Source organism: Bombina bombina, chromosome 5 (assembly GCF_027579735.1).
Source record: "Bombina bombina isolate aBomBom1 chromosome 5, aBomBom1.pri, whole genome shotgun sequence".
Lineage (NCBI taxonomy): Eukaryota > Metazoa > Chordata > Amphibia > Anura > Bombinatoridae > Bombina > Bombina bombina.
This window is the reverse complement of record NC_069503.1, coordinates 32,068,755-32,093,770: the sequence shown is the minus strand read 5'-3', so window position 1 is coordinate 32,093,770 and position 25,016 is coordinate 32,068,755. Positions and strand designations below refer to the sequence as shown.

The 25,016-nt window shown below is 39.4% G+C and overlaps 1 protein-coding gene across 2 annotated transcripts in view; it reads left to right on the top strand.

Moving 5' to 3' along the window:
- The window catches only part of LOC128659758 (zinc finger protein 850-like), a 323,844-nt gene that overhangs the window by 40,718 nt on the left and 258,110 nt on the right, over positions 1–25,016 (top strand). Inside the window, exon 3 of one of the 2 annotated variants that reach the window (XM_053713337.1) lies at positions 4,357–5,724. The exons of the other annotated variant lie outside the window; for it this stretch is intronic. Within the exon in view, the coding sequence (XP_053569312.1) occupies positions 4,357–5,724 (1,368 nt within the window). The remainder of the gene's footprint in view (positions 1–4,356; positions 5,725–25,016) is intronic. 2 annotated transcript variants of the gene reach the window in all.

The following is a 25,016-nucleotide window of genomic DNA, read 5'->3' as shown; positions in this document are numbered from 1 at the left end:
CAGCAGATTAGGGGTACATAGGTATAATGTAGGTGGCGATGGTGTACGGAGCAGCAGATTAGGGGTTAATAATAAAATGCAGGGGTCAGCGATAGCGGGGGCGGCAGATTAGGGGTTAATAAGTGTAAGGTTAGGGGTGTTTAGACTCGGGGTTCATGTTAGGGTGTTAGGTGCAGACTTAGGAAGTGTTTTCCCATAGGAAACAATGGGGCTGCGTTAAGAGCTGAACGCTGTTTTTTTGCAGGTGTTAGGTTTTTTTTCAGCTCAAACAGCCCCATTGTTTCCTATGGGGGAATCGTGCACGAGCACGTTTTTGAAGCTGGCCGCGTCCGTAAGCACCGCTGGAATTTAGAGTTGCAGTGGCGGTAAATATGCTCTACGCTCCCTTTTTGGAGCCTAACGCAGCCCTTCTGTGAACTCTAAATACCAGCGGTAGTTAAAAGGTGCGGGGGGAAAAAAAGCACGCGTAGCTAACGCACCCCTTTGGCCGCAGAACTCTAAATCTAGCCGATAGTAATTATACAGCACCTGCAAAAGAGGGTGTTGTCTGTTAAAACATTGGTTAGCAGTTGCATAAATAGGAGATTCCCGTTGATCATCAGTATTACTAGCCTGAGGAAACAGCGTGGTTAACGCTGAGAAACGTGTAGCGTGTTTTACTCAATATATATATTTTAATCTGTCATTGTGTTATAACATTTTTTATAAAGTAATTTTATAATCAACTTCTGGAGTCTCCTTTTTATCATTTGCTGTTCACAGCAATCATCGGAGCAGAGGATATCTTTGGTTTGCATGTGCACTGGGCCACTGTAATATACCCATAAGCTTCATTTGCACTATTGTGTAGCTTATGGGCTTTGCATATGAAATTGTTCTGCACTAGGAGTCGCCCTCTAATCCCTTCCTATTTTCCAGACTGCTGAATCTGAACCTGAATCCAGGAGGAGCTGCCCTTGCTTTGGTGCACAGTACACTGGGACACTGCTGAGTTTCCAGATTATCTGCCTAGGCATTATCTTTGCCGCCACACTTTGTGAGTATCATTTCACTGTATGAGAATTTTTTTGCTCTGTGTCTGTTGGCTACACTAGGAGGCACCCTTTCTCTCTCTTTGTATGGTTAAAACCTTGGTCCATGGATGTGTCATCTAAGTCTAAACTTTTAGCGATTCCTTACAAGGGAAAGACCTTGTTTGGACCAGGCATGACGGAAATAATCTCTGATATTACGGGAGGAAAAGGTCATCTTCTTCCTCAGGATAAGAGAAACAAGCAAAAGGGATGTCAATTTTTGTTCCTTTCTAAATTTCAAGAGAAATTCATCCGCTTCCTCTTCCAAGCAAGATCAGTCTAAACCTTCCTGGAGACCCAATCAGTCTTGGAATAAGGGAAAACAATCCAAGAAGCCTGCTATTGAATCAAAGACAGCATGAAGGGCCTGCCCCCGATCCGGGACCAGATCTTGTAGGGGCAAACTTTCCTTCTTTGCTCAGGCTTGGGTTTGAGATGTTCAGGATCCCTGGGCAGTAGACATAGTGTCCCAGGGATACAAACTAGAGTTCAAGAGTTTTCCTCCCAGAGGCAGGTTTCTGCTTTCAAGATTATCTGTAGACCAGACAAAAAAAGAGGCATTCTTACACTGTGTAAGAGACCTCTCCGACCTAGGAGTGATAGTTCCTGTTCTGATGCAGGAACGGGGTCTGGGGTTTTATTCCAATCTGTTCGTGGTTCCCAAAAAAGAGGGAACCTTCAGGCCAATTTTAGATCTCAAGAGTCTAAACAAATTTCTGAGAGTACCGTTTTTCAAGATGGAAACTATTCGTTCAGTTCTGCCTTTGGTCCAAGAGGGTCCATTTATGACAACGGTGGATTTAAAGGACGCGTACCTGCATGTTCCCATTCACAGGGATCATCACAAGTTTCTAAGGTTTGCTTTTCTAGACAAACACTTCCAATTCGTGGCTCTTCCTTTCGGTCTTGCCACAGCTCCCAGAATTTTCTCAAAGGTTCTGGTATCTCTGTTGGTGGTGCTCCGATTACGGGGCATTGCAGTGGCGCCCTATCTGGACCATATCCTGATTCTCAAATGGGGTCAGCCGGAATTGGATCTCATGGCATCTCGACAGAATACCAAGCTTCCGAGGTTTGGATCGAGGTCAAAGGATCCTCAGGCGGTATTGATAGACGCCCTGGCAGTACCTTGGAATTTCAGTCTTGCATATCTATTTCCTCTGTTCGCTCTTCTTCCTCGAGTCATTGCTCGAATCAAGCAGGAGAGTGCATCAGTAATCCTGATTGCTGCGGCTTGGCCTCGCAGGATTTGGTATGGACATGTCATCTCTTCCACCTTGGAGACTTCCGTTGAAGAAGGACCTTCTACTTCAAGGGCCCTTCCTTCATCCAAATCTAGTTTCTCTGAAGCTGACTGCTTGGAGATTGAACGCTTAATTTTATCCAAGCAGGGATTTTCAGATTCAGTCATAGAGACCATGATTCCGGCTCGTAAACCTGTGACTAGAAAGGTTTACCACAGGATATGGCGTAAGTATTTATATTGGTGTGAATCCAAGGGCTACTCTTGGAGTAGAGTTAGGATTCCTAGAATTCTGTCATTCCTCCAAGAAGGTTTGGAGAAAGGATTATCGACGAGTTCCCTAAAGGGTCAAATATCTGCTTTGTCTATTTTGTTACATAGACGTCTGGCAGATGTTCCAAACGTGCAGTCATTTTGTCAGGCCTTGGTCAGGATCAGGCCTGTGTTCAAGCCAGTTACTCCTCCATGGAGTCTTAATTTAGTTTTTAAGTTTCTTCAAGGGGCTCCGTTTGAGCCTATGCATTCCTTAGATATTAACCCCTTGAGTGCTAACGACGGCTCTGAGCCATCGCAGAGTTTCCCACTCTAGTGCTAACGACGGCTCAGAGCCGGCACTAGCACTCTCCCACATTGAGGGAGATCTGGGGGATCCCACCCACTCCTACCCTGGCGATCGGCCTGCATAGTGACAGGCATCGCCGGGGCTTCACGTTTTGCGTGGTGATGTCACCACGCAACTTTATTAACAATTGACAATATAAAGTACAGGGAAAGGGTGCATGCTGCTTAGATGCCTAAGATACAGGAATCTAAGAAGCTACAGACCCCCAAGACCCACCTTTCCAGTGGTGTAAGTCTTGGGGATCTGAAAAAAAATATAAAATGTAAAAAACATAGTTTTTCAAAAAATTAAAATTAAAAAAAAACCTTCAATCACCTTAGCACCCAGGTGGGAAAGTGCTTAGCACTCAAAGGGTTAAGTTGTTATCTTGGAAAGTTTTGTTTCTTGTTGCTATTTCATCTGCTTGTAGATTGTCAGAGCTCTTGGCATTACAGTATGAGTCTCCTTACCTTATTTTTCATTCAGATAAGGTAGTTTTACGTACTAAGTTAGGGTTTCTTCCTAAAGTAGTTTCTGTCCGGAACATTAATCAGGAGATTGTTGTGCCTTTCTTGTGCCCTAATCCTTCTCAGAAGGAACGGCTTTTGCACAATTTAGACGTGGTACGTGCTCTAAAATTTTACTTACAGGCGACTAAGGATTTTTATCAGTCTTTTGCTTTGTTTGTGGTTTACTCGGGAAAATGTAAGGGACAGAAAGCTATGGCTACTTCTCTTTCTTTTTGGCTGAAGAGTAGCATACGTTTTGCCTATGAGACTGCTGGACAGCATCCTCCAGAGAGAGTTATGTCTCATTCCACGAGGGCTGTCGCTTCCTCATGAGCATTCAAAAATGAAGCTTCTGTGGAACAGATTTGCAAGGCTGAAACTTGGTACTCTCTTCACACTTTTTCATAATTCTACAAATTTGACACTTTTGCCTCGGCTGAGGCAGCTTTTGGGAGAAAGGTTCTTCAAGCAGTGGTGCCTTCCGTTTAAGTTCCCTGTCTTGTCCCTCCCTTATCATCTGTGCACTCTAGCTTGGGTATTGATTCCCAATAGTATTTAGATGATCGGTGGACTCATCGTGTCATTAGAAAGAAAAGAAAATTTATGCTTACCTGATAAATATATTTTTTTCTTGACACGATGAGTCCACGGCCCGCCCTGCTCTTAAGACATGTTGTTGGTTATAAACTTCAGACACCACTGCACCTTGTTGCTTCTTTTCTCTCCTTTACTTTGGTCGAATGGAGTGGGAGGGAGGGGAGGTGATATTTATCAGCTTTGCTGTGGTGCTCTTTGCCGCCTCCTGCTGGGCAGGAGGAATATTCCCAATTGTAATTAGATGATCCGTGGACTCATCATGTCAAGAAATAAATAAATTTATCAGGTAAGCATAAATTTTCTTTTTTCTTTATTCCATTTCTTTTTATGTAGACAAACACGTGAATAGTTCATATCCACCCTTCATTACAGGAAGCATCAGAATGATACCGCAAACTCCAAAAGTCTTAGACACTAATGACTATTCACAAACATTAGGGATAGCAGAGCAGATATTTAAAGAAGATGATGAATTGGCAGGAACTGGGAAGCAATCATTATGTACAGAGAGTAATTTAGTCATCAAACAAGAGGACAACATTTATGCCTTATCTAGTGAAATGATTATCCCAGAGGATAAACCACACACATTTACTGAGTACTCAAAAGATTTTAAAGAAGGCACAAGTCTACTGTCTAACCAAATGATTCATACAAAGGAGAAACCTTTCAAATCTACAGAATGTGAGAAAAGCTTTAGATGGAAGCCTCATATACTAGAACACCACAAAATTCACACAGGTGAGAAGCCACACACATGTATTGACTGCGTCAAATGTTTTACACGAATGGATCATCTGAAAACTCATAAAAAGATTCACACAGGAGAAAAGCCTTTCACATGTACAGAGTGTGGAAAACATTTTACAGAAAAGAGTAGTCTGAAAAAGCATGAAAGAAATCACACAGGAGAAAAGCCTTTCACATGTACAGAGTGTGGAAAAAGTTTTATACAAAGTAGTGATCTGAAAAGGCATGAATTGATTCACACAGGAGAAAAGCCTTTCACATGTACAGAGTGTGGAAAAAGTTTTACACGAAAGAGTGATCTGAAAACTCATGAAAGGAGTCACACAGGAGAAAAGCCTTTCACATGTACAGAGTGTGGAAAAAGTTTTACACAAATGAGTAATCTGAAATATCATGAAAGGAGTCACACAAGAGAAAATCTTTTCACATGTACAGAGTGTGGAAAATGTTTTACAGAAAATAGTAGTCTGAAAACTCATGAAAGGAATCACACAGGAGAAAAGCCTTTCACATGTACAGAGTGTGGAAAAAGTTTTATACAAAGTAGTGATCTGAAAAGGCATGAATTGATTCACACAGGAGAAAAGCATTTCACATGTACAGAGTGTGGAAAAAGTTTTACACAAAAGAGTGATCTGAAAACTCATGAAAGGATTCACACAGGAGAAAAGCCGTTCACATGTACAGAGTGTGGAAAAAGTTTTACACAAATGAGTAATCTGAAATATCATGAAAGGATTCACACAGGAGAAAAGCCTTTCACATGTACAGAGTGTGGAAAATGTTTTACAGAAAATAGTAGTCTGAAAACTCATGAAAGGATTCACACAGGAGAAAAGCCTTTCACATGTACAGAGTGTGGAAAAAGTTTTACAGAAAAGAGTAGTCTGAAATATCATGAAAGGAGTCACACAGGAGAAAAACCTTTCACATGTACAGAGTGTGGAAAAAGTTTTAAACAACTGAAATTTCTGAAAACTCATGAAAGGATTCACAAGGGAAGAAACCTTTAACATGTTTGGAAAGTGGAAAAAAGGTTTTTTATTGAAATCTGGTATCACGAAACCCAAATATTTACAAACAAATACATTTTATTTACACAGTGTACAAACCTCTTTACAATTATCCTAAAGATGAAAAACTCTCTAAATAGAAGCATCAAAAGAGATGTTATTGTAAATAATACTTTCTAAATCCCAGTTATAAAAGCCCCAGATTGGAAGTGCTCTCCTGATGTCCTTTGTTCCTCTATATATGTGCACCTCAGTTTCTCTCATATCAATGTGATATAATCCAAACACCACAGAGGAATATACAGATCTGTCCTCTTACTGACCAGTTTACACAAACATTCACCACCAAATCACCCCCAGTGTTGTTTATTAATACGTCAGTGTTGGGCATTGTACATTTGATTTACATAGGGGAGGAAATAATTACGTGTTAGAGAATTATATAAACAAGAACATCAGTCTCAAATGATTGACATCTGGGAGATATATTTAAATGGACACTGAACCCAATTTTTTTATTTTGTGATTCAGATAGAGCATGCAATTTTAAGCAACTTTCTAATTTACTCCTATTGTCAAATTTTCTTCGTTCTCTTGCTATCTTTATTTGAAAAATAAGGCATCTAAGCTAAGGAGCCAGTAAATTTTTTGTTCAGGACCATGGACAGTACTTTTTTATTGGTGCTGTCCAATCAGCAAGGACAACCCAGTTTGTTGACCAAAAATTGGCCGGCATCTAAACTTACATTCTTGCTTTTCAAATAAATATACTAAGAGAATGAAGACAATTTGATAATAGGAGTAAATTAGAAAGTTGCTTAAAATTGCTGCTCTATCTGAATCACGGAAGAAAAAATTTGGGTTCAGTGTCCCTTTAATATATACATCATGTGGATAAACCTTTTCTTATAGCAATGGATGCTTAGCATTGTACATGTTATATACCAGAGGAATTACTGAGGGGGAACTGATTTTATTTAATGAGACACAATATCAGTAACCGGTACATACGTGATCATAATCAGTTTAATTTAAATGGCTACTATAACCTACATGTATACTGAGTATGTAATATGTGTGTCATGTGATCACAATCAGTATAATTTAAATGGCTACTATAACCTACATGTATACTGAGTATGTAATATGTGTGTCATGTGATCACAATCAGTTTAATTTAAATGGCTACTATAACCTACATGTATACTGGGTATGTAATATGTGTGTCATGTGATCATAATCAGTTTAATTTAAATGGCTACTATAACCTACATGTATACTCGGTATGTAATATGTGTGTCATGTGATCATAATCAGTTTAATTTAAATGGCTACTATAACCTACATGTATACTGGGTATGTAATATGTGTGCCATGTGATCATAATCAGTTTAATTTAAATGGCTACTATAACCTACATGTACACTGGGTATGTAATATGTGTGTCATGTGATCATAATCAGTTTAATTTAAATGGCTACTATGACCTACATGTATACTGGGTATGTAATATGTGTGTCATGTTCTGTAACTTGATATTATGTCTGTTAGATGTTTTCATGTTAGTTAGAAGCCACAAGAACTGATAACAGCACATACTGTATATATAAAGGGAACATTATATGTCTGATAAATCCCTTTGTATCAAGAGCACAAGTGTTAGGTATATTTATACCATGTGTGCATATATCATGTAATGCTGCTGTTTACTATATAATGATATACAATGTTTTTTATGCAAATATAAAGTGATTGTAATCCAGACTAGTATTTTGTGTTTTTTGTCTAATTAAAAACTAAATATCACAGAATAAAAAGGAAAACATCATCAAAAACAGAAGCCAAATCTGACAGTGAAAGTTAAACGCTGATAACTCAGATAGAGCAGCAATTTTACCCAATTTTCCAATTTACTTCTATTATCTAAATTTTCTTTGTTCTTTTGGTATCCTTTGTTATAGAGTAAATTTAGGAGGCTGATATTATGAGCTTAGGGGCGTGCACGTGTATTTAGCACTCTGCCGCAGTGTTTGTAACTGTATAACAATGCTATAAATGTTCTTGCAAACTCTGCTGCCTGAAGATACGTGCACGCTCCTGAGTTCACCTAGGATTACTCTTTAACAAAGGATACTAAGAGAAATAAGCACAATGGATAATATAAGTAAATTAGAAAGTTGTTTGAAATGTCATGTGCTATCCAATCCATTTAAGTTTATTATTGACTTTACTGTCCCTTTAACAGTACATAAAACAATATCAAATTATCCCCCCGAGCTTTACCAACCCAGATTATTAATCACCAGCAAGACTTTATACACAGACATTTTATGTAAGTTAAATCATACTTAAAGGGATAGGAAATTACATTTTCATGATTCAGATAGAATATGTAATTTTATGACACTTTTAATTTCACTTCTGTTAACAAACTTATGTACTACTGAGTGCTGACTGGTGGCTACACACATGTGCCGCTTGTCATTGACTCATCAGATATACTCAGCTAGCTCCCAGTAGTTAATTGGGTTAAGGGACAGTCTACAATCTCCGCCCACTGATGGCATCATGATCTGGGCTGCATCTAGGCACTCTGCTGCATAGCAATGACAGTCTGTTCAATCCAACTAGTGAGCCTTTTGTGATTGGACGCCTTATGCAGCCCAGATCATGATGTCCTCAGCAGCCATTTCAAAGTGGCCAGAGACAATATTCATTTTAAAATAATGCATGATATAGAAAAGGTGCAAGAGGCTATTTACAGCTTAATCTAAGGTAAGACTTTAAGATGACCAAGGTGTAGACTGTCCCTTTAAATACATAGTTATATACAACCAGTGGTACAATAATAAACTGATCTAACATATTAAACATTATTGCACCTTTATATCCCTTTAATTAATAACAGATAATTAATAAAAATTGTATTCTAGATAATCAATATCTTGTTAGATTTGTCACAATGTTATCTTCATTAAACAAGGATTCACAACAATATAGCACAAAGCTAGATCTGACTAAAGGGACAGTAAACACCTTGAGACTGTAATATAAACTGACTAATTATTCCTAGGAAACAACTTTACCGTATCCTTTCATTGTCTAATAGTATTGTTATATCAGCTGTGTGCTGGGATATTATCTGTGTGTCACAGACGTACAGTGACTAATAATGCAATAAACACATATGAATAACTTCACTCACTCACTATTTAATGTCTAATAGTATTGTTATATCAGCTGTGTGCCGGATATTATCTGTGTGTCACAAACGTACAGTGACTAATAATGCAATAAACACATAGAGGTAACTTCACTCACTCACTATTCCCTTTTGTCTCCGGTTGAATTATAGATCCATATGCAGAAAGAGCGTCCCACTCACGCTACTGGTCACTTCCGGTCATGGCAAGTTTCCTGTGTAGCTTTAGGTTACCTCCAGCAGCTGCACGCTAACACTTCAGTGGTACAAAGGGTCCCTACTGTTACAGGGATTCCTCTATTTACTACATATAAACTGTAATAAACAAACAGCAGGGAACAGTCCTATGGATTACGGAGGCTTTATTAGAAAGGTGAAGCATTATCATTACCTCTTATTGTGACTTCATCAGAGACGTCTGACAAAGCACTTGATCAGCGAAACGCGTAAAAATGGTTCTGATAATGCTGCTTTCTTTCTATAAAGTAGTCGTAATCCATAGGACTGTTCCCTGATTTATTTATTACATTTACCTTCATTACTTATTTTGCCCTATTTTTGTGTAATTTTAGCCTTAAAATTGTGTATTTTTCAGTCCTGAAAATTTAAAGTGCACATAGCAGCATCACATATCTGTCCCTAATTGTCCTCAGCAGAAAAGATAAGTTTGCAAACTGGGTAGAGGTTAATCATTGAAAACAAATGCAGCAAACACAGTATTAATTTGTTCTAGTAACATTCAGACTTCACTGATATGTTTATCTATTAGAAGACTATAGAAATTTTTTTAATTTCAGACAAACCACTTTAGTATCATATTGGCAAAATGAGTTCTGTAAATGTGTATATAATTAATATTTGCATCTCTGTTATGGTAAAGAGACACTAAAGTCACAATTAGACTTTATGATTCCTATAGACCATGTGATTTTAAGCGACTTTCCAATATACTTTTGTTATTAAATTATACTCAATCTTTATATAGACACTTTATGAGGCACCAACTACTACTGAGCATGTGCAAGAGTTCACAGTGTATATGAGTCTGTCACATGATTGGTGTATGAGTCTGTCACATGATTGGTGTATGAGTCTGTCACATGATTGGTGTATGAGTCTGTCACATGATTGGTGTATGGGTCAGTCACATGATTGGTGTATGGGTCAGTCACATGATTGGTGTATGGGTCAGTCACATGATTGGTGTATGAGTCTGCCACATGATTGGTGTATGAGTCTGTCACATGATTGGTGTATGAGTCTGTCACATGATTGGTGTATGGGTCTGTCACATGATTGGTGTATGAGTCTGTCACATGGCTGATGGCTGTCACAGGATTTAGGGGGTCAGCAATTTAAAATACATTTTGAAATCTACCTAAATTGATTGAATGTATTGAAAAATGTAGTTCCTTTTCTGGATATAAATTTAACAAATCTAAATGAGAAATACTCTGACCCATAACTCTGTAAACAAAACTCTTTTTAAAATAGATTCCAAAGTGATTAAATATTTAGGAGTTAGAATTTCAAATAATCCTAATCTCTGGTTTGAGTTAAAGGGACAGTCTGCTCCTGAATTTTTAATGTTAAAAAAGACAAATAATCCCTTTATTACCCAGTCCCCAGTTTTGCATAACCAACAATGTGATATTAATACACTTATTATCTCTGTGATTATCTTGAATTTAAGCCTCTGCAGACTTTCCCCTTATCTCAGTGCTTTTTACAGACTTGCATTGTAGCCAATTAGTGTGCTGACTCATAAATAACTCCATGGGAGTGAGTTCAATGTTATTTCTATGGCCCACATGAGCTAGTACTGTCTAGGTTTAAAAACTGTCAACATGCACTAAGTTAAGAGGCGGCTTTCAAGAGATTAGAAAAAAACATAACATCCTACCTAGGTTTAGCTTTCAACAAAGAATACCAAGAGAACAAAGCAAATTTGATGATAAAAGTAAATTGGAAAGTTGTTTAAAATTGCATGCCCTATATGAATAATGAAAGTTTATTTTTGGCAAGACTGTCCCTTTAATTTCAGAGAGATATCTAAGAAAATACAAACCAGGTTACAAAGATGGTCTTCGTTTATGATCATTTTTTCTAAAAAGATCTTCTTAATGAAAATAGTTATTGTCCCACTGGTTATGTAGCTAATGCACAATATCCCATTAATGGTCAAGAGAAAGATACAATATTACTAAATAAAACCATAAAGAACTTCTTATGGGGAACTTCTAAAGGAAGAGTTTGACAAATAAACTAAATCTAAATAAATATGAGGGGGCTCTTGCTTTACCAGACTATGCAAACTATAAGTTGTTATACTTAGCTAAATTAGTTATAGATTGTACAACAACAACTGTACATTGTACTAACTTACATTCAGATGAATCACTTAAAGGGCTCCATGTAGGAAGCAGTGTAAGCGGCTCCGGAGCCTTGCGGGAGAGGTTTGCACGTGTGAGCCTGTTTCCTGCTATGTAACAAGCAGAGGTCATTGTACTACTGCTTCCTACACTCTTCACTGCCTCTGAGGTGCTGAAGAGAAATCACTCTAAACTAGCTCGCTCTTGGTGATTGACAGACTCTTCTCTCATGTGATTGGTCATGCAAGAGAAGGGGCGGGCATTGTACTACTGCTTCCTACACTCTTCACTGCCTCTGAGGTGCTGAAGAGAAATCACTCTAAACTAGCTCGCTCTTGGTGATTGACAGACCCTTCTCTCATGTGATTGGTCATGCAAGAGAAGGGGCGGGCATTGTACTACTGCTTCCTACACTCTTCACTGCCTCTGAGGTGCTGAAGAGAAATCACTCTAAACTAGCTCGCTCTTGGTGATTGACAGACCCTTCTCTCATGTGATTGGTCACGCAAGAGAAGGGGCGGGCATTATACTACTGCTTCCTACACTCTTCACTGCCTAAGAGGTGCTGAAGAGAAATCACTCTAAACTAGCTCGCTCTTGGTGATTGACAGACCCTTCTCTCATGTGATTGGTCACGCAAGAGAAGGGGCGGGCATTACACACTCATTGGAATGTGTAAGGATGCATAGAGGCCAACGGATGAACAGATCTGCTGCCGTATGCAGTGAAGCTGTGTGGATAACTTCTCAAGTAGAGAAGTTTGTCCGCACGCCGCTTAACACATGGGTCCCATAGTCTCAGATTCTCCTTTGGCCTGTATACATATTCCTTATGCTAAATTACTTTACTACAGCGAAAGACAATAAATTCTGTATGATCCTAACAAGTCTTGACAAAAAATCTGTAGAATTCTGCACATAGATGATACAGTATCTTATTGGATACCAATTATGGGAAACCCAGACTTCTCGGAAGGATTAAATTAAAAATCTTTATATCTATTGGGGGAGCTTGGATTTAAATTTTGCAACTCAATTAATAAATACAGATGGGAAATATATTAAATCTTTTTAGGACATTAAGCAGGAATTTGAATGTAGCAATAAATTCTTTTCTGCATATTTACAAGTGAGAAGCTGTTGTTTTAAACTCATTAAACTGTATGAATGGAGCTGTTATTTGGTAAAAATGGAGCCTGGTATTAATTTGTATAAGAAATGTTCTCATACTATCTCTCCTTGCTATTAGTGTTTATTGAACAGTGTGTATAAGGTGATGAGTTCCTTGGAACTAAATACACTGATTACAAACAAGAAAATAGACAGACGCACTCAACTGAGACAGAACAAAAGCTAGAAAAAAGTCTGTGCTTGTCCACAAGGCCAGTGCCACTCAGGGTGCAGTCTCTTTTAGCACATTATGCCTTTCACAGAGAAAACATATCCTGTAGCATATCAGGGTGACCCTGCCCAATGACAGTTGGGGGGAACAGTTTGCAGGCTTAACTGCTTAAGGTATGCTCAGTCATTTTTTTCTAACAAGACCTGGTAATGCTAGAAGACTGATAGAAATCCCCATGTGGGAAGGGAAGGTAAGCCATTTTCTGAGACTCAGTATAGAAGGATGGCTTAGTTAAAAGGGCTTAAATCACTGGTGGACACTGTTATGGGTAAAATCGATTATTTTTTAATATAATCTGATGTTTGCACAAGTGTTTATCATGTTTGGAACACTTTTTAGGGGTTTTATACGCCTGGCATAATTTTAGACACCTAATTTGGCTTAGGAAGGCCTCATAACTCCGGAGTGAAGAGGGAGAGGGCCTAATTTTCGCGCCTCAGTTGCGCAGTTCTTTTACAAGATAGCTTCATGCAGCTTCACATGTAGAGTCCAGAGATTGCAGGAGCACTACAGGGAGGCTTATTTTTGTTCCACAACTAATCCCCAAGGAAGGTAGTGTGTTAAACTGGTGGCCAGCTTCAATTTGCTCCGGTTTGGGCAATAAGGGGTTAATTGGCTTGAAACTTGGTGTGCAATCTTTTCAAAGCATTAGGATCATATGGTGTAAATTTCATAAAGATCGGATGTTTTTTTGAGATTTGGTAAAAAAGTGTGTGCTGTTTATTATTTAAAGGCACAGTAACGTTTTTTCAAAAAGTGTATTTTTCTGTATTTGAGTGCTATCTAAGTCTGTCTAACATGTCTGAGCCTACTGATAGACCTTCTTCTATGTGTTTAAAAGCAATGGCGGTACCCCCATTCATTTGTATTTAAAGTGTGCTAAGGTATCTAAACATTTTAATGACCATGCATTGACATGCATAGCCCAAGATGATTTTTTGACGGAAGGTAATGAGGATAGTCCTCCTTCCTCTCCCCATGTGTCGACACCAGTTACGCCCGCGCAAGCGTTGCCTAGTACCTCTAGCGCATTGGCCCCTATTACTTTACAACAATTAGCAGCAGTAATGGATAATTCCCTTGCAGTATTTTTATCCAAACTGCCTGTTTTTCCAAAAAAGCACGATAGCTCAGTTTTAAATACAGAGGATGAGCAATCTGAAGCTTTGGATAATTTATCTGTAGTACCCTCACAAAACTCAGAAGTAGCAGTGAGGGACGGTCTGTCTGAGGGAAAAATTTCTGACACAGGAAAAGTTTCTCAGCAGGCAGAGTCAGATTCCTTAGCGTTTAAATTTAAGCTGGAACACCTCCGCGTCCTGCTCAAGGAGGTTTTAGCTACTCTGGATGATTTTGACCCCATGGCAAGTTCCCTGAAAAATTGTGTAAAATGGACAGGTTTTTAGAGGTCCCTGTATACACTGAGGCATTTCCGATCCCAAAGAGGGTGGCGGATATTGTGACTAAGGAGTGGGAGAGACCAGGTGTACCCTTTGTTCCCCCACCTATCTTTAAGAAAATGTTCCCCATAAATGACCCCAGGCGGGACGCGTGGCAGACGGTCCCCAAGGTAGAGGGCTGTTTTAACACTTGCTAAGCATACAACTATACCAATAGAGGACAGTTGTGCTTTCAAAGATCCTATGGATAAAAAATTGGAAGGTTTGCTGAAGAAAATTTTTGTTCAGCAAGGTTTTCTTCTTCAACCAATTGCCTGAATTATTCCGGTAACTACTGCAGCGGTTTTTTGGTTCGAGGCCCTGGAGGAGTCGCTCCAGAGGGAGACTTCATATGATGAGGTCATGGATAGAATTCATGCTCTAAAGCTGACTAATTCTTTTATCACTGATGCCGCTCTCCAATTAGCTAAGCTAGCGGCGAAAAACGCTTTGGCTCAAATCGTGGTCGGCTGATGTGTCGTCCAAAACAAAACTGTTAAATATTCCCTTCAAGGGGAAAACCCTATTTGTCCCAGAGCTGAAAGAAATTATTTTCAGATATCACTGGGGGCAAGGGCCATGCCCTGCCACAAGATAGGCCGTTTAAGGCCAAAAACAAGGCTAATTTTTGCTCCTTTCGCAACTTCAGGAGCGGACCTGCCACAACCTCTGCTGCCGCAAAGCAAGATAACGCTTCCCAGCCCAAAGCAACTTGGAAACCCCTGCAGGGCTGGAATAAGGGTAAACAGGCCAAGAAGCCTGCTCCTGCTACCAAGATAGCATGAAGGGGTAGCCCCTGATCCGGGATCGGATCGAGTAGGGGGCAGACTTTCTCTCTTCGCTCAGGCTTGGGCAAGAGATGTTCCAGATCCCTGGGCATTAGAAATAGTTGCTCAGGGGTACCTTCTAGAATTCAAGGATTCTCCCCCAAGGGGAAGGTTCCACATTTCTCATTTGTCTTCAGAACAAACAAAGAAACAGGCGTTCTTACGCTGTGTAGAAGATCTACTAAAAATGGGAGTGATACACCCAGTTCCAATTGCAGAACAAGGACTGGGCTTTTACTCAAACCTGTTCGTAGTTCCCAAAAAGGAGGGAACTTTCAGGCCAATCCTGGATTTAAAAATTCTAAACAAATTCCTCAGAGTTCCGTCTTTCAAGATGGAAACCATTCGGACAATCTTGCCGATGATCCAGGAAGGTCAATATATGACTACCTTGGATCTAAAGGATGCGTACCTACATATTCCTATCCACAAAGATCACCATCAGTCCCTAAGGTTCGCCTTTCTGGACAAACATTCCAGTTCGTGGCCCTTCCTTTCGGGTTGGCTACCACTCCCAGAATTTTTACAAAGGTGCTAGGGTCCCTTCTAGAGGTTCTAAGACCGCGGGGCATTGTAGTAGCACCTTACTTAGACAACATATTAATACAGGCGTCGTCCTTTCACAGAGCCAAGGCTCATAGGGACATAGTTCTAGCCTTTCTAAGGTCTCACAGGTGGAAGGTGAACGTAGAAAAGAGTTCTCTGTCCCCGCTCACAAGGGTTCCTTTCCTGGGAACACTAATAGACTCGGTAGAAATGAAAATCTTTCTGACAGAGGTCAGGAAGTCAAAACTGCTGAATACTTGCCGAGTTCTTCATTCCATTCCTCGGCCTTCCGTGACTCAGTGCATGGAAGTAATTGGTTTAATGGTTGCGGCAACGGACATAGTCCCTTTTGCCCGAATTCATCTCAGACCACTGCAGCTGTGCATGCTCAAACAGTGGAATGGAGATAAAGCAGATTTGTCTCCTCAAGTACAAATGGACCAGAAAACCAGAGACTCTCTTCTCTGGTGGTTGTATCAAGATCAACTGTCTCAGGGAATGAGTTTCTGCAGACCGGAGTGGATCATTGTCACGACCGATGCCAGTCTGTTAGGCTGGGGTGCCGTCTGGAACTCACCCCAGTGAGAGTGATATTCAATACGCTCCAGGTGTGGCCTCAACTAGCGGAGGCCAAATTCATCAGATTTCAGTCGAACAACATCACGACTGTAGCGTACATCAATCATCAGGGAGGAACAAAAAGTTCCCTAGCGATGAAGGAAGTATACAAGATCATCAAATGGGCGGAGGATCACTCCTGCCATCTATCTGCAATTCACATCCCAGGGGTAGACAACTGGGAGGCGGATTTTCTAAGTCGTCAGACTTTCCATCCGGGGGAGTGGGAACTCCACCCGGAGGTTTTTGCTCAGCTGACTCAGCTATGGGGCATTCCAGAATTGGATCTGATGGCGTCCCGTCAGAACACCAAACTTCCCCTTTACGGATTCAGATCCAGGGATCCCAAGGCGGCATTGATGGATGCATTAATAGCGCCTTGGTCGTTCAGTCTAGCTTATGTCTTCCACCGTTTCCTCTTCTCCCTCGGCTAGTAGCCAGAATCAAATAGGAGAAGGCTTCGGTAATTCTGATAGCGCCTGCGTGGCCACGCAGGACTTGGTGTGCAGACCTAGTGGACATGTCATCGGTCCCATCATGGAAGCTGCATTCGAGGCAGGATCTTCTAATTCAAGGTCCTTTCAAGCATCCAAATCTAGTTTCTCTGCAACTGACTTCCTGGAGATTGAACGCTTAATTCTAGCTAAGCGTGGTTTCTCTGAATCAGTTATAGACACTCTGATACAGGCCAGAAAGCCTGTCACCAGGAAAATTTACCATAAGATATGCCGGAAATATCTTTGTTGGTGTGAATCCAAGGGTTACTCGTGGAGTAAGATTAGGATTCCAAGGATATTGTCTTTTCTCCAAGAAGGTTTGGAGAAGGGTCTGTCAGCTAGTTCCTTAAAGGGACAGATATCTGCTCTGTCTATTCTGTTACATAAGCGTCTGGCTGCTGTACCAGACGTTCAGGTGTTTTGCACAGGCCCTAGTCAGAATCAAGCATGTTTCAAGCCTATGGCTCCTCCATGGAGTCTAAATTTAGTTCTTTCAGTTCTTTAAGGGGTTCCGTTTGAACCTTTGCATTCCATAGATATTAAGTTTTTATCTTGGAAAGTTTTGTTTTTAGTAGCCATTTCTTCTGCTCGAAAAGTGGTTTCTAATAAGAATATTAACCAGGAAATCATTGTTCCTTCTCTGTGTCCTAATCCAGTTTCTAAGAAGGAATGACTTTTACACAATCTTGATGTGGTTCGTGCTTTAAAATTCTATTTAAAAGCAACTAAAGATTCAGACAAACATCATCCTTGTTTGTTGTCTATTCTGGTAAGAGGAGAGGTCAGAAAGCGACTGCTACCTCTCTTTCCTTTTGGCTGAAAAGCATCATCCGTTTGGCTTATGAGACTGCGGGACAGCAGCCTCCTGAACGAATTACAGCTCATTCCACTAGAGCTGTGGCTTCCACATGGGCTTTCAAGAATGAGGCTTCTGTTGAACAGATTTGTAAGGCAGCGACTTGGTCTCACTGCATACATTTGCCAAATTTTACAAATTCAAAACTTTTGCTTCTTCGGAGGCTATTTTTGGGAGAAAGGTTTTGCAAGCAGTGGTGCCTTCCGTTTAGGTTACCTGACTTGTTCTCTCCCTTCATCCGTGTCCTATTGCTTTGGTATTGGTATCCCACAAGTAAGGATGAATCCGTGGACTGAATACACCAAGTAAGAGAAAACAGAATTTATGCTTGCGTGATAAATTACTTTCTCTTACGGTGTATTCAGTCCACGGCCCGCCCTGACATTTAAGTCAGGTTCAAATTTAATTTATAATAACTACAGTCACCACTGCACCCTATGGTTCTCCTTTTTCTCCTAACCGTCGGTCGACTGACTGGGGGGGCGTAGCCTGAGGGGAGCTATATGGACAGCTTTGCTGTGTGCATAAATTCTGTTTTTATTTTTAAATATATATATATATGTATAGGTAGTATCTAAATCTGTTTATATTCATATTGCTACAGGTATATAATTTATAAAGCTAAATAAAAATACATTTTAAAAAAATATATATATTTTCTTCTAAGGGAAGAACATAGGGTTTTAAAGTATTCCTAATACACCTTCAGCTTTAGCGGAGTTGGTTTAGTGCAGTTTTGGGTTAGCTGGCAAGTTTTTTTAGCATGTCTAATAGATGGATTTAGCACAGACGTGATATCTGAAGTCCTGAAGTTAGCGTGTCTGAGTCTTTAAGGCCAATTTTGCTTTACTTCTCCAAGGTGCATTCCCTGCATTTCTATATGTGAAGAAGAGACAAGCCCAGTGCAATATAGCACTGCACGACATGAGAGTTCTGCTGCATTTACACTTTGTGCTTTCTATTTTATATCACTTTACACTTCATATGAACTTTTATTACATTTAAACTTTGAACTTTCTTTTTGCTGTTCTATTTTGTATACAGTAGTGTATTTAGGATTTTTATTCTGATTATGCCTTCACAGTTTCTGTGTACCTTTAACAAATTAGGCTTATACTTTGTATATTTATCTGTATATTTTTTAAATTAGATTGAACTTTGCATGTCTTTTTTAATATTAAAACAGAAAAACTGTCAGCTTCAGTTTCCCAGAGAGCATCATTACTTTTTTTTGGGCCAGATAATCAAAAATTCTTTAGTTTGCATAGAATTTATAGTGTTGACCTCACAGGCTCAGAACTCACTGAATATTCAAAGAAAAGGGGAGGAATCTGGAAATCCAGAAGAGATGAGAGATGTCGCTATAGAGAGTAATGAAGCTCTCTGGGATGCAAAATTTCATATGAGAGAGAGAAGATAACTGGAGATCACATGGGGCTGATATAAAGGCTCAGTTTGCATCAATTACAAAATAAAATGGAACGTTTTCACTCCAATTTAACTTGCTTTTGTCTATATTTTAATATATTTTACTTCTCTGTTAGTTATAATAAGTGTATTGTACAATTTGAGCAAACTTCACAGGCATACAGCTGGTGAGACAAATCAGTAAAACCAGCTTTTTAAAAATGCTTAGAAACATTTACAAGACTTGTGAAAGAGCTTCAGACATACTCTAGGAACTCCCCAGTTCAGCCCAGGGAACTGCCCTGTCCCTCCCACTTTCTGAAACTGTCAATTTACAATGGGAAAAACAAAGTGCAATGTAATTTGTAAAAGATACACAGAAATATACAAAGTATGATCCTAAGTTATTAACGTTGCACAGACACTTTCAAAGCATAATCAGAATGTTTAAAATCACTGTAAGATCATAGTTTAAATGTATTAAAATACAAATGAGAAAGTGCAAAGCTTAAATGCAATAATACTGAAAGGACCCAATCTGAAATGTATAGTAAAACAAAATAAAAAATAAAACTATAGTATTGCCAATACTGCCTTTCACACACTCCCACACAATTAAACTTTTTTTTCTATATTCATTTTTCAATTTCTCTCATTTTCTTACCCACACTCCACTCCTTCACTTACACACTAACATTCTTTCTTTTCATGTTTTGCTGTCTTATGGAAAAATATCTTGCACCCAAAATACTCACAATGCCAGTAAAAAATAAAGAGAGGAAAGCTAGGGTTAGTTGTGAATCCAGTTATGAAGCGAAAATGGATGTTGGTTGTATTAATATAAGTAACTCTGATATACTAGAAATCTCAAAACAAGTGGCTAATACATTATTGCCACAGTTTGACCAAATTAAAGCTGATCTGTTAACAATCTCTTCCGAAATTAAGGGATTTACTTCTAGATTATCTGAGGTAGAAACCAGGGTATCAGATATGGAGGACTCTTCTTTAAAACATGAACAAGCATTACAAGATCATAAAAGCAAAATATATGAATTAACCAGCAAAATAGAGGACCTAGAAGACAGATCAAGAAGAAATAATCTTAAGGTGATTGGTTTACCGGAGAGCCCCACATTTAGTGACCTGGTGCACTTTGCATCTATTGAGCTACCACATCTTTTGGGTTTAAATACAAAAGAACATAATATAATAGTTGAAAGGGCTCATAGAATGGGTGGGCAGCATAATGATCACGAGAATATACAATATAAGAGACCCATCATGATTAAATACCTGAATTTCCAGGACAAGATAAATATTGTCAGAGCATACAGAAAAGTACAACACCTGGAAATAGAACATAATAAAATATTTCTCACCTCAAGAAGCTGAAGAATTTCTTGAAAAACTTGAAAAACTGGATAAGAGATGTTGAAGTAAAATTTAGAACTAAACTGTAATTTTTTTCCAGTTCTCGTGATGAGAATGTCTACTGGGGTAGTTGGTAAATTTATGTTTGGAAATGTTCAGATTATGACAGGTGGTTCTCTTTTTCCTTTTTTTCCTTCTCTGGGTTTCCTTTCCCTTTTTTTTTTTTTTTTAATTGCTCTCTTCCTTTTCTCTATGTTCCCCTCTCCTTGTTACCAGAGTTATCCCCTTACAGGGTATCTCTTGCTTTTTTTTCACTAAATAAAAATAAATACACTCAAACTAGTATCATGGAATATATGTGGTATAGCAAATCCAAGTAAGAGAAAATGGATCATTACACAACTTAAGAAAGATAAAACTGATATCGCACTATTACAGGAGACACATATTTCGGAGGTAGAGAATAAAAAACTGAAAGGGAACTGGGTCGGAGAAGTGGTGGCGATTCCCTGTTCTAATAGAAAGTGAGGTGTGGCAATATTATTTAAGAGACAGTTAGAATATCAAATTGTATTCCAGGAGAAAGATCCAGACGAGAGATTCATTATTATTAAACCCAGGACCAATAGATCAATCAAAAACATGAATAAACCGTTGAAGAATTTTTGCAGTGCGTTAAAAATTAAAGATATTTGGAGGGTACATAATCCCAATTTGTGTGCATTTGCATGTGAATCAAAACAATTTCAATCTTTTTCCCAAATTGATTTTTTCTTAATAGCAGACAGAAATTTTAGTTTGAATCCTATAGCTCAGATGGTGGAATTTACTATATCTGATCACGCAAATTTATCTTTGGAACTACATTTGGAAAAGCTAAAACTAGATCCTGCCAAATCTTATATCTTTTCCTCTTTTTTAGTTAATAACCTGAAATTTAAAAATTGGTTGTCTATAAAATGGCAGGAATATGTAAAACGGAACCAGTCGTATATTTCTAAAAGTGAGACTCTCTGTGTAGCTGCTAAGGCAGTTCTCAGGGGTGAGATTAAGTTATACCGACAAAAACTCAAGCAAAAGTATCATCGTATAGAAGTAGAACTTTCCAATTATGTTAAAAATACATATAATGCCTACCTGAGCTGCCCGGTCCAAATAAATTGGAACTCTTATATTAAGGCAAAAAAAAGAATGGGAGATTGTTAGCGCCCAGAAAAACACAATTAATGAACTCAGGACCAGAGCGAAATTCTATAGATATGGGGACAAAATTGGTAAATATTTAGCCAGATGTGTCAAGAACCAAGAGAAACGGAATTATATTAAAGTTATTAAAAAGGATGATGTCAAATTTAATAAATCTGAGGATATTACCCAGGTGTTTTACAACTTTTTTTTAAAGAACTGTACTCCCCAACAGAGATAAATTCCTCTAAGAAATCTAAATTTTGGCAGAAGATAATAGTTCCTGTCTTGTCTCCTGAGCAATAAGAAGTACTGTATTCACCTATAACGGAAACTGAAATACAACATGCAATCGACAAATTGAAAATGACTAAAGCTGCTGGCCCTGATCTCTTACCAGGTGAATTCTATAAATTACTAAAAGAAGAAATCACACCTACTTTATTAAAATTATTTAATGACTATTTTGTAAATGGAATAAAACCCTCCCCATATTTCTCAGCTGCAACAATTACACTTATTCAGAAGAAAGGTAAGGACCCAACTTCGTTAGACTCATATCGTCCAATTTCATTGTTGAATAGTGACTACAAATTGCTCACGGGTATTTTGGCACATAGACTAAAAGGGCCCCTAGACTCTTAAATACATGCAGACCAGGTTGGCTTTATGGCACATAGAAATCCATCTGCTAATATTCGGAAATTTTTTCTTCTTGTGGATGACTATTGGAATCTCGATAAACAAAAAAAATCTAAAATTGTACACGATCAAGCTATATTATCAATGGATGCCCAGAAGGTGTTTGACTCAATTGCGTGGGACCATCTTTTCCATGCAATGAGTCAATTTGGATTTAAAGGTCTAATCTCCAACTGTATTAAATCACTATATTCAGAAGCTTCCTCCACAATACTGGTAAACGGGTCCTTAACTAATAGTTTTCCCATGGCAAAAGGCACACGGCAGGGTTGTCCATTTTCTCCTCTAATCTTCAAGAGGACACCCACAGCAGAGCTGTCTATATAGCTCCTCCCCTAACTGCCACCCCCAGTCATTCGACCGAAGACAAGCAAGAAAAAAGGAGAAACTATAGGGTGCAGTGGTGACTGTATTTTAAAAATAAAAAACACCTGGCTTAAAATGACAGGGCGGGCCGTGGACTGGATACACCACAAGAGAAATAAATTTATCAGGTAAGCATAAATTTTGTTTTCTCTTGTAAAGGCGTATCCAGTCCACGGGTTCATCCATTACTTGTGGGATACCAATACCAAAGCTTTAAGACACGGATGAAGGGAGGGACAAGGCAGGAAACTTAAACGGAAGGCACCACTGCTTGTAAGACCTTTCTCCCAAAAATAGCCTCCGAAGAAGCAAAAGTATCAAATTTATAGAATTTAGAAAAGGTATGAAGCGAAGACCAAGTCGCCGCCTTACAAATCTGTTCAACAGAGGCCTCATGTTTAAAAGCCCATGTGGAAGCTACTGCTCTAGTAGAATGAGCTGTAATTCTTTCAGGAGGCTGCTGGCCAGCAGTCTCATAAGCTAAGCGTATTATACTTCTTAGCCAAAAAGAAAGAGAAGTTGCCGAAGCCTTTTGGCCTCTCCTCTGTCCAGAGTAGACAACAAACAAAGCAGATGTTTGATGAAAATCCTTTGTAGCTTGTAAATAAAACTTTAAAGCACGAACCAAATCAAGATTGTGTAATAGACGTTCCTTCTTTGAAGAAGGATTAGGACATAGTGAAGGAACAACAATCTCCTGATTGATATTCTTATTAGATACCACCTTAGGAAAAAACCTAGGTTTGGTACGTAACACTACCTTATCTGCATGGAAAATCAGATAAGGGGAATCACACTGTAAAGCAGATAACTCCGAAACTCTTCGAGCCGAGGAGATAGCTACTAAAAACAGAACTTTCCAAGATAAAAGCTTAATATCTATGGAATGTAAAGGTTCAAACGGAACCCCTTGAAGAACTTTAAGAACTAAATTTAAACTCCATGGCGGAGCAACAGGTTTAAACACAGGCTTGATTCTAACTAAAGCCTGACAAAACGCTTGAACATCTGGAACCTCAGCCAGACGTTTGTGCAAAAGAATAGGCAGAGCAGAAATCTGTCCCTTTAAGGAACTAGCTGACAATCCCTTCTCCAATCTTTCTTGGAGAAAAGATAATATCCTAGGAATCCTGACCTTACTCCATGAGAAACCCTTGGATTCACACCAATGAAGATATTTACACCATATCTTATGATAGATTTTCCTGGTGACAGGCTTTCGAACCTGAATTAAGGTATCAATGACCGATTCGGAAAAACCACGCTTTGATAGAATCAAGCGTTCAATCTCCAAGCAGTCAGATGTAGAGAAATTAGATTTGGATGTTTGAAGGGATCTTGAAGTAGAAGGTCCTGCCTAAGCGGCAGAGTCCATGGTGGAAAGGATGACATGTCCACCAGATCTGCATACCAAGTCCTGCGTGGCCACGCAGGGGCTATCAAGATCACAGAAGCTTTCTCCTGCTTGATCTTGGTAATCAGACGAGGGAGCAGAGTAAACGGTGGAAACACATAAGCCAGGCTGAAGGACCAGGGCGCTGCTAGAGCATCTATCAGCGCTGCCTTTGGATCCCTGGACCGGGACCCGTAACAAGGAAGCTTGGCATTCTGACGAGACGCCATGAGATCCAGTTTTGGTTTGTCCCATAGTTGGATCAACTAGGCAAATACCTCCGGATGGAGCTCCCACTCCCCCGGATGAAAAGTCTGCCGACTTAGAAAATCCGCCTCCCAGTTCTCTACTCCTGGGATATGGATAGCTGAGAGATGGCAAGAGTGAACCTCTGCCCATAGAATTATCTTTGAAACCTCCAACATTGCCAGGGGGCTCCTTGTTCCCCCCTGATAGTTGATATAGGCCACAGTCGTGATGTTGTCCGACTGAAATCTGATGAACATGACCGCAGATAGCTGAGGCCAAGCCTGAAGAGCATTGCATATCGCTCTTAGTTCCAGAATGTTTATCGGAAGGAGGACCTCCTCCTGAGTCCACGAACCCTGAGCCTTCAGGGAGTTCCAGACTGCACCCCAGCCCAGAAGGCTGGCATCTGTCATTACTATAGTCCATTCTGGCCTGCGGAAACTCATTCCCTTGGACAGATGGACCCGAGATAGCCACCAGAGAAGAGAATCCCTGGTCTCTTGATCCAGATTTAGTAGAGGGGACAAATCTGTGTAATCCCCATTCCACTGATTGAGCATGCAAAGTTGCAGTGGTCTGAGATGTAGGCAGGCAAACGGGACTATGTCCATTGCCGCTACCATTAATCCAATTACCTCCATACACTGAGCCACTGACGGATGAGAAGTGGAATAAAGAGCACGGCAGGAAGTTAGAAGTTTTGACAACCTGACCTCTGTCAGATACATCTTCATTTCTACTGAATCTATCAGAGTTCCTAGGAAGGAAACTCTTGTGAGAGGGGAGAGCGAACTCT